At 40.8% G+C, this 12,500-nt stretch overlaps 1 protein-coding gene and 1 long non-coding RNA gene across 9 annotated transcripts in view; one reads left to right on the top strand and one right to left on the bottom strand.

The window, feature by feature from the left end:
- Nucleotides 1–10,600, top strand: part of LOC310717017 — a 54,849-nt gene extending 44,249 nt beyond the window's left edge. Inside the window, exon 2 of the long non-coding RNA XR_014530724.1 lies at nucleotides 10,379–10,600. This is a non-coding gene — a long non-coding RNA (uncharacterized lncRNA). The remainder of the gene's footprint in view (nucleotides 1–10,378) is intronic.
- Nucleotides 1–12,500, bottom strand: part of adgrl1a (adhesion G protein-coupled receptor L1a) — a 202,916-nt gene that overhangs the window by 24,036 nt on the left and 166,380 nt on the right. For all 8 annotated transcript variants that reach the window (XM_083524300.1, XM_083524302.1, XM_083524297.1 and 5 more), the window contains 5 exons: nucleotides 9,607–9,814; nucleotides 6,318–6,582; nucleotides 4,378–4,705; nucleotides 1,081–1,389; nucleotides 94–197 (listed from right to left, as the gene is read on the bottom strand). In XM_083524300.1, coding sequence (XP_083380426.1) covers nucleotides 94–197; nucleotides 1,081–1,389; nucleotides 4,378–4,705; nucleotides 6,318–6,582; nucleotides 9,607–9,814 — 1,214 coding nt within the window. The remainder of the gene's footprint in view (nucleotides 1–93; nucleotides 198–1,080; nucleotides 1,390–4,377; nucleotides 4,706–6,317; nucleotides 6,583–9,606; nucleotides 9,815–12,500) is intronic.

The raw sequence follows: 12,500 nt of genomic DNA, 5'->3' as shown, positions 1-12,500 counted from the left end.
CGACCAATCGTATTTGAGCATTCAAGCTTGTGACCAATCAGAATTCAGAATTCTAAGCAAGACAAGAAAATAAACAAGACAGAAGTGACAGACCTTCTGAGCGACCTGGTTGACCCAAGGAGAGGTGCAGTTACTGAGGTCAGGACCTCGTGGGTTCCATTGGACCGGGGAGGACTGGCACTGAAACGACGCAATGCCTACAATCAGATGGAGAGAAAGAGAGAAAGAGAGAGAGAGAGAGAGAGAGAGAGAGAGAGAGAGAGAAAGGGGGAAAGAGAGGGATAGAGAAGTGCAATTAATATATAAACTAGCCTCAGTTTAGCCTTGCACTGCTTTACAGCCCAATAAATACAAGCAAACGAGTTCATTACACAAAGTGAAGAACAATTATTTGGAACACAGCGACTATAAAACTGGAGATATGAATCAATTTAAACACGGTTTGAACATGAGACGCCTCTGAGCTGAGATGCTTCCTGACCATCGGGAGTAAAACCTTTATAAAAAGGGCCGTAAAAAAAGACTATAAAATAGCCGAGCTGAGCTTCGAGCTTCTCTCTTCTTTAGTGTTTAATGCTTAAAAAAAAAAAAAAAAAACGTTTTAAAAAAAGGCTAAAAAAAGGAATAAGACCCTTAAAGCAGCTAAGAAATGATGAGGGATTGTCAGTCTCCAGCTGTGAATCACTCACATCCCATTCCACATTGAGTCCCCATTTACTCTTTTAAAAACATCACAAGAGGCCACAAGCAAATTAAGTTGGGATAATAAGAAAACAACTTTCGCTATGTCGTTTTTATTATAATGCATGCATATTATGATGCATGGCCTCTTAGGACTTCCGTACTGACTTGTTTGTCGACACATCGGACATCAGACATCCTGCAGAATTAACCAGCTACCTGTATAGCTGCTATTGTTTCAACAGATATAACGTACTTGATTGTACAGCTGTACCACAGTATGTATTTTGATATTGAAGCAGTGCATTGCTGGATGCGGAAGATTTACCAATTTCGAGGAAAAATGTATAAAAATAATTGCATAATTCTACTGTTGATCCTGAGGCTTGAATTTCTTACCCAGAGATCCTTTAGGGCAGGGCCGTTCGACCGTCTCACCCCTCTGTGCGCTGGGCCACTGGACGCCTCGTGCTACGCTCGGGTCACACCCCTCCAGCAGCTCGGGCTCCTGAGGTGGGCGTGGACGTGGGCGTGGGGGCCGGCGGGTCACGGGCACCGTAGCGGTGATGGGGCGCAGTTCCGGGGCTTTGTTTATGGCGCCGATGGGGTGAAAGGTGGCAGGGAGCGGGCGCATGGTGGACGGGGTGGATGTGGACGAAAAGGACCGGGATGGAGTGGTGCTGGAGGTCTGAGTGGTGACTTGCGGTCCTGAGAGAAAATGGCAAGAGAATGAAGAAAAAAACTTTATCGGTGGTAAACGACAGAAAGAACAAAGAGGACGAGAAGGGTTTGATGTCGCGCACTCTAAGAGTCATTCAAACAAAAAACAAGGATCTGCAGGATGTAATTTATTCACTGTGGATGTTTTAAAACCTCTCTGGAGTTGAAGACAGAGAAAGAGAGAGAGAATAAAGGAGAATGAATAATTGATTGAATATCATATATTTCTCAGTAATCAGAGAAAACCTGTTAGTGACTGACTGTAATTAAGGCTTGACGATGCTCTTTCGAAAGCAAACAGAGGAACATTAACTACTACAGACAGTGTGATCGACCCGTTTCTCCCTGCCTGTCTCCCTGCCCGTCTCCCTGTCCGTCTCCCTGCCCGTCTCCCTGTCCGTCTCCCTGCCTGTCTCCCTGCCCGTCTCCCTGCCTGTCTCCCTGTCCGTCTCCCTGCCCGTCTCCCTGTCCGTCTCCCTGCCCGTCTCCCTGCCCGTCTCCCTGTCCGTCTCCCTGCCTGTCTCCCTGCCCGTCTCCCTGCCTGTCTCCCTGTCCGTCTTCCTGCCCGTCTCCCTGTCCGTCTCCCTGCCTGATTCGGTCTGATTGATTTTGTTCGATTTAGTTCATTTTTGTTTGGTGTAAATCAGTAATTCAGTTTGATTTGATTAAGTTCAGTTTATATGATAAGCTTTCTCTGGTTTGTTTATGGTCAGTTACTTTCAGAGCTCCAAAAACTACAATTTAAATAATTTTATTAGAGCATACTTAATTCAGTTCAATTAAATTCAGTTAATTCAAGTCCAGTTTAATTTAATTTACTTCAGTCCAGTTTATTTAAATGTAGTTCAGAAGACTACAATTGAAATCAGTTCAGTTTAATTTAATACACTTCAGTCAAGTTTAATTGAATTTAATTTGGTTTAATTGAATTTAATTCAGTTCAGTTCAGTCCAGTTTAGTTTAATTTAGTTCACTTCAGTTACATTTTATTCAGTTCGCTTTAGTCAAGTGTAATTTACTTCAGTTCAGTTCGGAAGACTACAATTTAATTCAGTTTAGTTCAGTAGACTTTCAATTAATTTAGTTCACTCCAGTTTAAGTGAATTTAGTTCAGCTTAGTTTAAGTTCATTCGCTCCAGTTTATTTTTGATTAATTTCACTTCTGGAGACTATCATTTTTTTATTCACTTAAAACTGAATTGAATCAATCAATTAAAACTTGGAACAGTTCAGTTATTCAGCGTGATCAGCATCTTCATGTCAACATGACGCTCAAGAGTCGAACACAAAGAAATCTCCACGCTAATGGATAGCTGCTATAGCTAGCCACAACACTCAGAGTATCCACACCGATGTTATAGCGACCACTGTGGATATGATGCTACCGCTGCTGCTGATTTTTAATATTAGCACATTAGCCCTTACTAGTTTATTATGTTTAATGAACTGAGCAAAAAAAAAAAAAAAAAGCCTGAATATGATTTAGTCCAATGTGTGGCCTTGTAGATACAAAGCTGTAAAAGAAAACTTTCCATTCCATCCAATCGCTTACATTTTTTTCTCCTTCGCTTTCTTTCTCTGTCTCTAAATAACTCAGTCTATTCTCTTTCAGTCAGTTTCACCCAGTTCACAGGAGCAATATTAGCATAACCACGTTAACCTTCACTGTGCTTTCCGTGTCGAGACGACCCAAAACACGAGTGAGATTTATGCATTCAGCTCAGTACTTTGTGTTTTTTAATCATATTTATATTACACAACTGATGTTCTGATCACTGTGACCTCCACAGTAATAAGGACAGGTGGTGCTCTGTTTCTGTCCCTGCTGCTCTTCGCTCGGATGAAGGGAAGACAGAGTGTGCTACAGAAACCTCTGAGCATTTATATCACACAAATCAGTAACAGAATCAAAGCTGAATACTGCACATAGTATATCAAATATAGACAAATGCTACTATATTTATTAAATCATTATACTCAAGACAAAATTATTTTTGATGATTGCACTATTAATGCATTTGTATTCCTTGTTACAGACATATCACTTATGTCATCAATATGACAACATATACCTTTATAACAGCATCCCTTTTAATGAGGTCTAAACCATCACAGAAATTGTAAAATACTATTAGACATCACATCACACCTATAAACTAACCAATCAACTAACCAACTAACCAACCCAACAGCCAGCTAATCAACCAGTCAGATGGAAAGCAAACTAACTAACTAACCTACCTACCTACCTACCTACCTGCCTACCTACCTACATAACTAACTAACTAACTAGCCAACCAACTAACAGATTACTTGCCAATAACTAAATAACTAATCAACTAGTCAACCAGCCAACCAAACTATCTAATGAATTAGTCAATCAACTAACCAACTAATTAACCAAACAACTCAACAGCAGGCCAGCCAATCAACCAGCCAGGTGGAAAACTACCAAACTAACCAACGAGTTAACCAACTAACTAACTAACTAACTAACTAACTAACTAACTAACTAACTAACTAACTAACTAACTAACTAACTAATGAATTACTAGCCAATAAATAAACAAACAAATTAAATAGCCAAACAACTAACCAAACAACTATCTAACTAACAAACTAAGCAATCATCATTCAACAACTTAACTAACCAACTAGCCAACTAACTAATTAACCAATGTACTAGTTGCCCAACTAACTAACTAATCTACCAGCCAATCGGCCAGCCAACCAACCACATAACTAACTTGTTAACTATCTAAGTAATCACCACTCAACTAACTAACTAACGAACCGTCTAGACAGCCAGCCAATTAGACAACTAACTAACCAACTTTATAATTAACCAACAAGTCAATCAGCCAATCAGACAACCAACTTCATAATTAACCTACTAGGCAAACTGCCAATCAGTCACCTAATAAACACTGAGGTCGGCTTCACCCCCCGTGTTAGTGTTTGCAATTGTGCTGTTACCTGCGGTGGGGTCGGGAGGTCCAAACTCGAGCGGGTAGCGCAGCACATTGTAGTTGTTCCAGACGTAGAGCTGGTTGTCGCGGGGGTTGTAGTCGATGGAGGAGATGTACTGGTACGGATTGGGGAAGATGATGTGCACGGGCTCCTCCTGGTTGCGGTTGGTGTTGTAGGCGTACAGCACCAGATCCCCGCCTGCCTCACTGTCGTCGTCCTGGTACACGGACCTCACGGCGTACAGAACGCCGCAAGCCATAAAGGCGTTGGACGCCAGACGCTTGTCGAAACTCGTCTCCCATGTGCCCTCGAAGCGCAGCGTGTACGGGTTCACCTGGCAGCCAGGAAAACCGAGAGAAAGAGAAAGATAGAGAAAGAGAAAGAGTGAGACTCGATTCAAATGCAGAATGACACCTGAAAAGCTTGTACTTCTAAAAAACAGCTTGTGAGCAGCCGAGGAAGCACACAGTCAGGATTTAACAAACACACACACACACACACACACACACACACACACACACACACACACACACTCACACTGTAGAAGAGCAGTCCAGCTCCACCCTGACCGCTCTCCCAGATCATTATTTCAACCCCTGTCCACTTTGTTTTCTTGTCTTCTTGTCATGTTACATTGGTCAGTGTGTATTGTGTGTGTGTGTGTGTGTGTGTGTGTGTGTGTGTGTGTGTGTGTGTGTGTGTGTGTGTGTGTGTGTGTTTGTATATATATAATATTTCCTGCTCGGCTCTTCTTTACACGTGTTGAGGATCATGACTTTTAGATATTTTCATGTTGCAGCTGTCAGTGTGTGTTCAGAATCCAAAAAAGAAACTCCACTCTACATCAATGCTGACACTTTAATACTCTGATTTAATGGATTACACACACACACACACACACACACACACACACACACACACACGTATATATATAATTGCACTGGTAATCGATTGAAATATTTAATCGCAATTAATCGCACGATTGTCGTGAGTTAACATTCTAATCAACATGCGCATGGACAAATATTGATGCTTTATGCAAATGTATGTTATTTATCAGTGAAACCACACTCAACATAGAGCATGAAGACAAAATATTCTTGTGAAAGTTTTAAAGAAAATGATAACGTTTTAAATTACGTAAATCCACTGAACACCAAACGGAACTACGTTTCCACACGGACGGTTTTAATTGCCGGATGTGTGCATCATGGCGGATTTTGGTGCTCGAATGTTCATCAGTAAAACAAATGTTTAGTGATTACAAATTATTCTTCAGTGGAGTAATGAAAGGACATTGTTAATAAATGTGTGTTGCATTGAAGGTTTCAATTTTGCCTCTTTTATATTTATTTATTTATTTATTTATATTTTAATAAAAATGGTCAAACTAAAATCAGCGCAGTTAAAATTCATTTCCGTTAACGCTTTATTTACATGTTTATTTTGACAGTGTGTATATTTATACAGTATCACCATAAATTTGTGAACACTTGATTGGATTTCTATGTGCTTTTTGGACATCAGATTCCACATTTGTTCTTTATTACTGTTATAATAAACTCCACTCTTCCAGAAAGATGTTACACTGGATTTGATAGAGATTTGTGTGAAATTCATTCGACCACAAGAATGTCCATGTCTTCCAATCTGGCTTTGTGCACAGGATCATTGTGATGCTGGAACATCCTTCCCAGAAGAGTGAAGCTTATTATAAGGGCAAATGGAGTCTCAATGTGGAACTGAATGTTTAAAAAGCACAAGTTTACGCTCACAAACATTTGCACAGATAGTGTAAATCGTATGCTGGAGATTATGTCTTTAGTGTATTAAAGGGGATGTTGTGCACACACACACACACACACACACACACACACACACACACACACACACACACACACACACACACACACAGAGTTGCTACATGCACACTCCTGGTGCCTCACCTGACTGACCACCAGGCGTCCGTTGTTGCTCTCAGTGGCATAGATGACCCACAGGCCGTTCTCATCCACAGCCAGGTCGATGTCGGATTTCCCGCCCCAGCGGTACGGCGAGGTGTCGTGGTAGTTGGCGTTGGCGATGATGGCCTCGCCGCTTTTGATGCGTGTGCGCAGGTCGTACTTGACGATGTTCCGCGTTCGCTCCTTGTTGTAAAAGACGGCGCCATCGTACACCACGAAGCCCGTACCGTCCACCCGATTAGGCAGCCTGCACACACACACACACACACACACACACACCCAGCACAACATCATAACACGGGTAGACTTCAACTTACAATTGTGATGAAGACACCATCGTAAATTTCATTAAGTCGAGACGTGGCCTAGATTACACACGATTCTTAAAGAATGATGATCGGTATGGGGGAGTGTGTTGTATTTATTAATTAAACACATTACAGTACATAATTTAGCAAATCAGAACAATTTACAGTATAAACTATACATTATATATACTCACACTTTGGTGTATCGCTTTGTCATTGTAATATAAAAAAATCTTAACTTGGGTACCATTTGTAATAAAAAAAATAAATAAATAATAATAATAATTATAGAAAAAAAATTATAATAATAATAAAAAAATATTATAATAATTTGTATAATGTTTTCTTGTTCCATTTAATGGCAAATGGGATGTAAATCCAAATTTTTTTATTCATAAAACCAATAATTTCTATTCTTTATTTCATCTTATTTTAATTTTATTGTTATTATTAACAATTAATTGATCTCTTTCTATCCCTTGTATTTTCTTATTCCTGTTACTTGTATTTTATTATAATAATTATTATTATTACATCTATTTTATTTAATAATCTCTTTCCATGTGATGTCATGGGAGAGTCTCATGTCATCCTGTGTGTGGATGTAAAATAAAGAAAGAAATATATCATTAAATAAAGATGTAATATATAGATAGTAAAAATAATAAATGGAGTGTGGAATCCCTGAAAGCTTTATGGTTTTTAAGAGACAAGTGCATGTTACTTTAGTTTCTATGCAACAAACTCAGATTTCCGTTCACCAAACAAACACATAAATGTCCAGATGTTCCACTTAATTTGCAGTAAAAACAATCCTCCCTCAGCATGAAGAACAGTTAAACACACTCTCGGCATCCAGACACTTCGTTTCTTCAAACGTTCAACTAATATTTTGCAGTGTCTCTTGTAAAATTCTCCAAAATGTTCTTCACTGGATGGAGATTTTCGTGTTCATCTCAGAGCAGGTCAGTAGGATTGAGGTGCAGTGTCTGGGCAGGTGGTTCCATGATAGATATCACTCCAGACGTCTGTCTGCTCTCTGAGACGTCTGTCTGCTCTAATACAGAACTCAGACGTGTTTATCGCTTCGGCTCATCGTCTTGTTGTACGGTGAAGTCGCTTCCAACGAGCCGCAGTCCAGACGGAACCGCATGGTGTTGAAGCACGGTTGCCATGTTGGTTCCTTTCACTTTTGGATTAAGTCTTCAAAACAACACAAAACCATTACGCATGTGTGAGTGTGGGGGTGAGGGAGTCTGATCACATCTTCTCTCCTGTTCTCCTTCTTACACAAGTTCTTCTGGTAGAGACAAGAAATGTCCCATTTGGACTCCACAGAACGTTCTTCCACACATTCACTGTCCAATTCTTCTGTGCTTTTGTTTCAGAAAAACGAAAGGAACATGCATGTGTCTTTCAAAAACACCAACCAGAATCCTCTCATGTATGTTTGATGAGATATGAACACCAACATTTATAGGAACATAAACTTGACATTTATTGACCCCAAATGCATGGTCTCACACACACACATACACACACACACACACACACACACACACACATTGGTTAATTAAATTAATCCGTTAGAAAGAATGGGTTGTAGATTGGAGGACGAGGAAACGTTCAGACTCGAGGTGTTCTACATGAGCGAATAGTCCAAAAATCCCCTGATCTTTCTTAGAATTCAGAACAGCATTTAATTCAAACAATATATTATTTTGTGAATCATTTTTTTTTTTATTTCTATAATATATATTTCCAGATCCGTTTTTTTCTGTTCACACATCAGTGGCTTCATTTTGTGAAATCCTGCTACTGAATTCTTGCTAACATCAGGAGGATTAGCAGAGCGATGGAACATGCTGTTTTTTTTTTCTCCACACAATCTCTCTCTCTCTCTCTCTCTCTCTCTCTCTCTCTCTCTCTCTAAACAGGTGTGATTATCACGAAAAAGGGGTTCACACGTTTCCCTGAAAATCAAAGCACATTCGCAGTCTGATTTATTAGGAACAACTGTACAACAGGCACTTATATCACTCTCTCATCAGCCAATCATATAACAGCAACATAATGCATTCAGATACAGAGGAGAGGAGAGGAGAGGAGAGGAAAGGAGAGGAGAGGAGAGGAGAGGAGAGGAAAGGAGAGGAGAGGAGAGGAGAGGAGAGGAGAGAAGAGGAAAGGAGAGGAGAGGAGAGGAGAGGAGAGGAGAGGAAAGGAGAGGAGAGGAGAGGAGAGGAGAGGAAAGGAGAGGAGAGGAGAGGAGAGGAGAGGAGAGGAAAGGAGAGGAGAGGAGAGGAGAGGAGAGGAGAGGAGAGGAGAGGAAAGGAGAGGAGAGGAGAGGCAAAATAGGAGGGGAAAAGTAGAGAAGGGAGAGAAGGAGAATAAAGGAAAAAGAGGAGATGAGAGGAAAGAAAATCATAGGAAGTAAAAGAGGGGAAAAAAGAAGAGGACTTAAATAGAGAGGGGAGAGAAGAAGAGAGAAGAGTAAAGGAAAAAAGAGGAGAGGAGAGGAAAATAGATAAGAGGAGAGGAAAGGACAATAAAAGACAGAAAAGGGATGAGACAAAGGAAGAGGACAGGAAAAGAGAGAACAGGAGAGGAGATGTCAAAAAAAAGAAAAGAGAGAAGATGAAAAAGAGGAAAGAGAAGGAGAGGAGGACAGAAGAGTAGAGGGCAAGACATGAAAACAAAGTAGAGGAGAGGAAAAAATAAAAGAAGAGAAGAGAAGAGAAGAGAAGAGAAGAGAAGTGAGGGAAAAAAAAGGAAAAGAAAAGAGAAGTGGAAAAAAAGAGAGAAGAAGAGAGGAGAGGAAAAAAGGAGAAAGTGGAGAAGAGAGGAGAGGAAAAAAGAAGAAAATCATCTTTAAAAAAACAAATAATGAAGTGTTCTGTTTAGGATACTGTATACTGAAACACACACACACAGACACACACACACACACACACACACACACTCACTTATAGGTGGTGGTGGCGCGGTTCTGTGTAAAGTCGTCCCATGATGCGTATTCGTACAGGATGTCTGTCCGGTACGGAGTCCAGGGCATGACATACAGCCGGTCACCTGACTGCAGCGGGTCCTTACACCACGCCCCCGACTGATGCTCCGCCTCCTGCTGGGAACTCGCTGCCTGAATCCTTAACAGAGTCCCTGGACATACAAAAACTGGGGAGAGGGAGGAAGAGAGAGATTGAGAGAGATTGAGAGAGAGAGAGGAAAAGAGAGAGAGAGAGAGAGAGAGAGAGAGAGAGAGAGAGAGAGAGAGAGAGAGAGAGAGAGAGAGAGAGAGAGAGAGAGAGAGAGAGAGAATGGATGATGTCATGGAGAAGAATGAAGACAGAAAACAAGAAAAAAATCAGAGGGACAAATTGAAAGAGAAAAAAGGATGGTATGAGAACATTATTGAGAGAGAGAGAGAGAGAGAGAGAGAGAGAGAGAGAGAGAGAGAGAGAGAGAGAGAGAGAGAGAGAGAGAGAGAGAGAGATAAAGAAAGTGACAAAGTGACAAAGAAAGAGGTAGATTTAAATAGAATGAAAAAATAGAGATGGGAAGGAAGAAGGAGAGAAAAAGAGAGAAATAAAAAACAGAAATCAGGAAATTGTAGGAAGACCAGGAGTGAACAAAGAGAGACAAAAAGACACATAGAGGAGAAATGGAGTGATGAGGGAAAAAACAGGGCAAAAGAGATGGAAGAAAGAAAGAAAGAAAGAAAGAAAGAAAGAAAGAAAGAAAGAAAGAAAGAAAGAAAGAAAGAAAGAAAGAAAGAAAGAAAGAAAGAAAGAAAGAGAAAGATTGAGATGATAGAAGGGGGATAACAGAAGGAAAAGAGGGTTAAGATGGAGGATGTAATATATTGAAGGAGAGAGAGAGAGAGAGAGAGAGAGAGAGAGAGAGAGAGAGAAAGAGAGAGAGAGAGAGAGAGAGAGAGAGAGAGAGAGAGAGAGAGGAATATGAAGAAATATACATGGGACAAATAGCAAAAAATTCAATGATAAAGGGTGACAAGAAAGAAAAGTGAAAGAAAAAAAACAAAGAGAATGACGGAGGGATACAAAGATAAATAACAGAAGGATGACCGAAGGGGATAGATAGTGAGCAAGATAGAAAGAATGTTTGAAAGATGTAGAGACAGTGAAGAAGATGGAGAGACAGAGATGAAGGAAGTGAAGGAACGACAAAATACAGGAAGAGAGAGAGACACAAGGGCAGGAGGACAGGTGTGAAGGATTAGAATATAAATTGAAAGAGAAACGAGAAGAAGACAGACAGACAGAGAGAGAGAGAGAGAGAGAGAGAGAGAGAGAGAGAGAGAGAGATTGAGGAGAAGGTGTGAGATAAATGGCTGTGCTTGCAGTGAGAGAATATGAGAATGTAAATGGTGGTTAGTAGGGGACGAGGGAAGTGCACTACAGCTAGGGAGCGATGATGGATGAGGTGCCTTCTGGCTGCCGGGCCGCGAGTGTGTTTCAGCTCTGGCCTACTTTAGCAGGATTTTTAAATTTTTTTGCTGGGTGTTTCTATTTAAAGGTTGGAGTATGTGCAGAGTGTGATGTGTGTGTAGAGTGTGTGGAATGTGTGAAGCATTTATAGAATGTTTGGAGTGTGTGTATAGAGGATGTGGAGTGTGTGGAACATGTGTAGAGAGTGTGTAGAGTGTGTGCTGAGTGTGTGTTTTGCAGGTGTAGAGTGTGTGGAGTTAATGTAGAACTTGTGTAGAGTGTGTGGAAAGTGTGGAGCAGGTATACAGTGTGTAGAGCATGTAGAGTGTGTGTATCGTGTTCAAAGTATGTGTGGAGTGTGTGAAGAGGGAGTAAAGTGTGTAGAGTGTGTGGAACATGTATAGAGTGTATTGAGTGTGTAAAGCGTGTGTATAGGGCGTGTGGAGTGTGTGTAGAGCATGCGTAGAGTGTGTGGCAAATGTATAGGTTGTGTGAAGTGTGTGTGGAGTGTGTAGAGTGTATGGACAATGTATAGATTGTGTGTAGCGTGTGTAGACCATTTATAGATTGTATAGATTGTGTGGAGTGTGTGTAGAGCGTAGGTGTGTGTGTGGAGTGTGTAGAGCGTATGTGTGTGTAGTGTGTAGAGTGTGTAGAGCATATGTGTGTGTGTAGAGCGTATGCGTGTGTGTGTAAAACGTATGTGTGTAGTGTGTAGAGTGTATGTGTTTGTATTGTGTAGCGCATATGTGTGTATAGTGTGTGTAGAGCGTATGTGTGTGTAATGTGTAGAGTATGTAGAGTGTATGTGTGTGTAGTGTGTGTGTAGAGTGTATGTGTGTATAGTGTGTGTAGAGCGTATGTGTGTGTAATGTGTAGAGTATGTAGAGTGTATGTGTGTAGTGTGTGTGTAGAGCGTATGTGTGTATAGTGTGTGTAGAGCGTATGTGTGTGTAGTGTGTGTGTAGAGCGTATGTGTGTATAGTGTGTGTAGAGCGTATGTGTGTGTAATGTGTAGAGTATGTAGAGTGTATGTGTGTGTAGTGTGTGTGTAGAGCGTATGTGTGTATAGTGTGTGTAGAGCGTATGTGTGTGTAATGTGTAGAGTATGTAGAGTGTATGTGTGTGTAGTGTGTGTGTAGAGCGTATGTGTGTATAGTGTGTGTAGAGCGTATGTGTGTGTAGTGTGTGTGTAGAGCGTATGTGTGTATAGTGTGTGTAGAGCGTATGTGTGTATAGTGTGTGTAGAGCGTATGTGTGTATAGTGTGTGTAGAGCGTATGTGTGTGTAATGTGTAGAGTATGTAGAGTGTATGTGTGTGTAGTGTGTGTAGAGCGTATGTGTGTGTAATGTGTAGAGTATGTAGAGCGTATGTGTGTATAGTGTGTGAAGAGCATATGTGTGTATAGTGT

The sequence above is a fragment of the Silurus aristotelis genome (assembly GCF_946808225.1).
Source record: "Silurus aristotelis genome assembly, chromosome: 21".
Lineage (NCBI taxonomy): Eukaryota > Metazoa > Chordata > Actinopteri > Siluriformes > Siluridae > Silurus > Silurus aristotelis.
The sequence above is the reverse complement of the archived record's forward strand: the minus strand, read 5'-3'. Positions and strand labels throughout refer to the sequence as shown.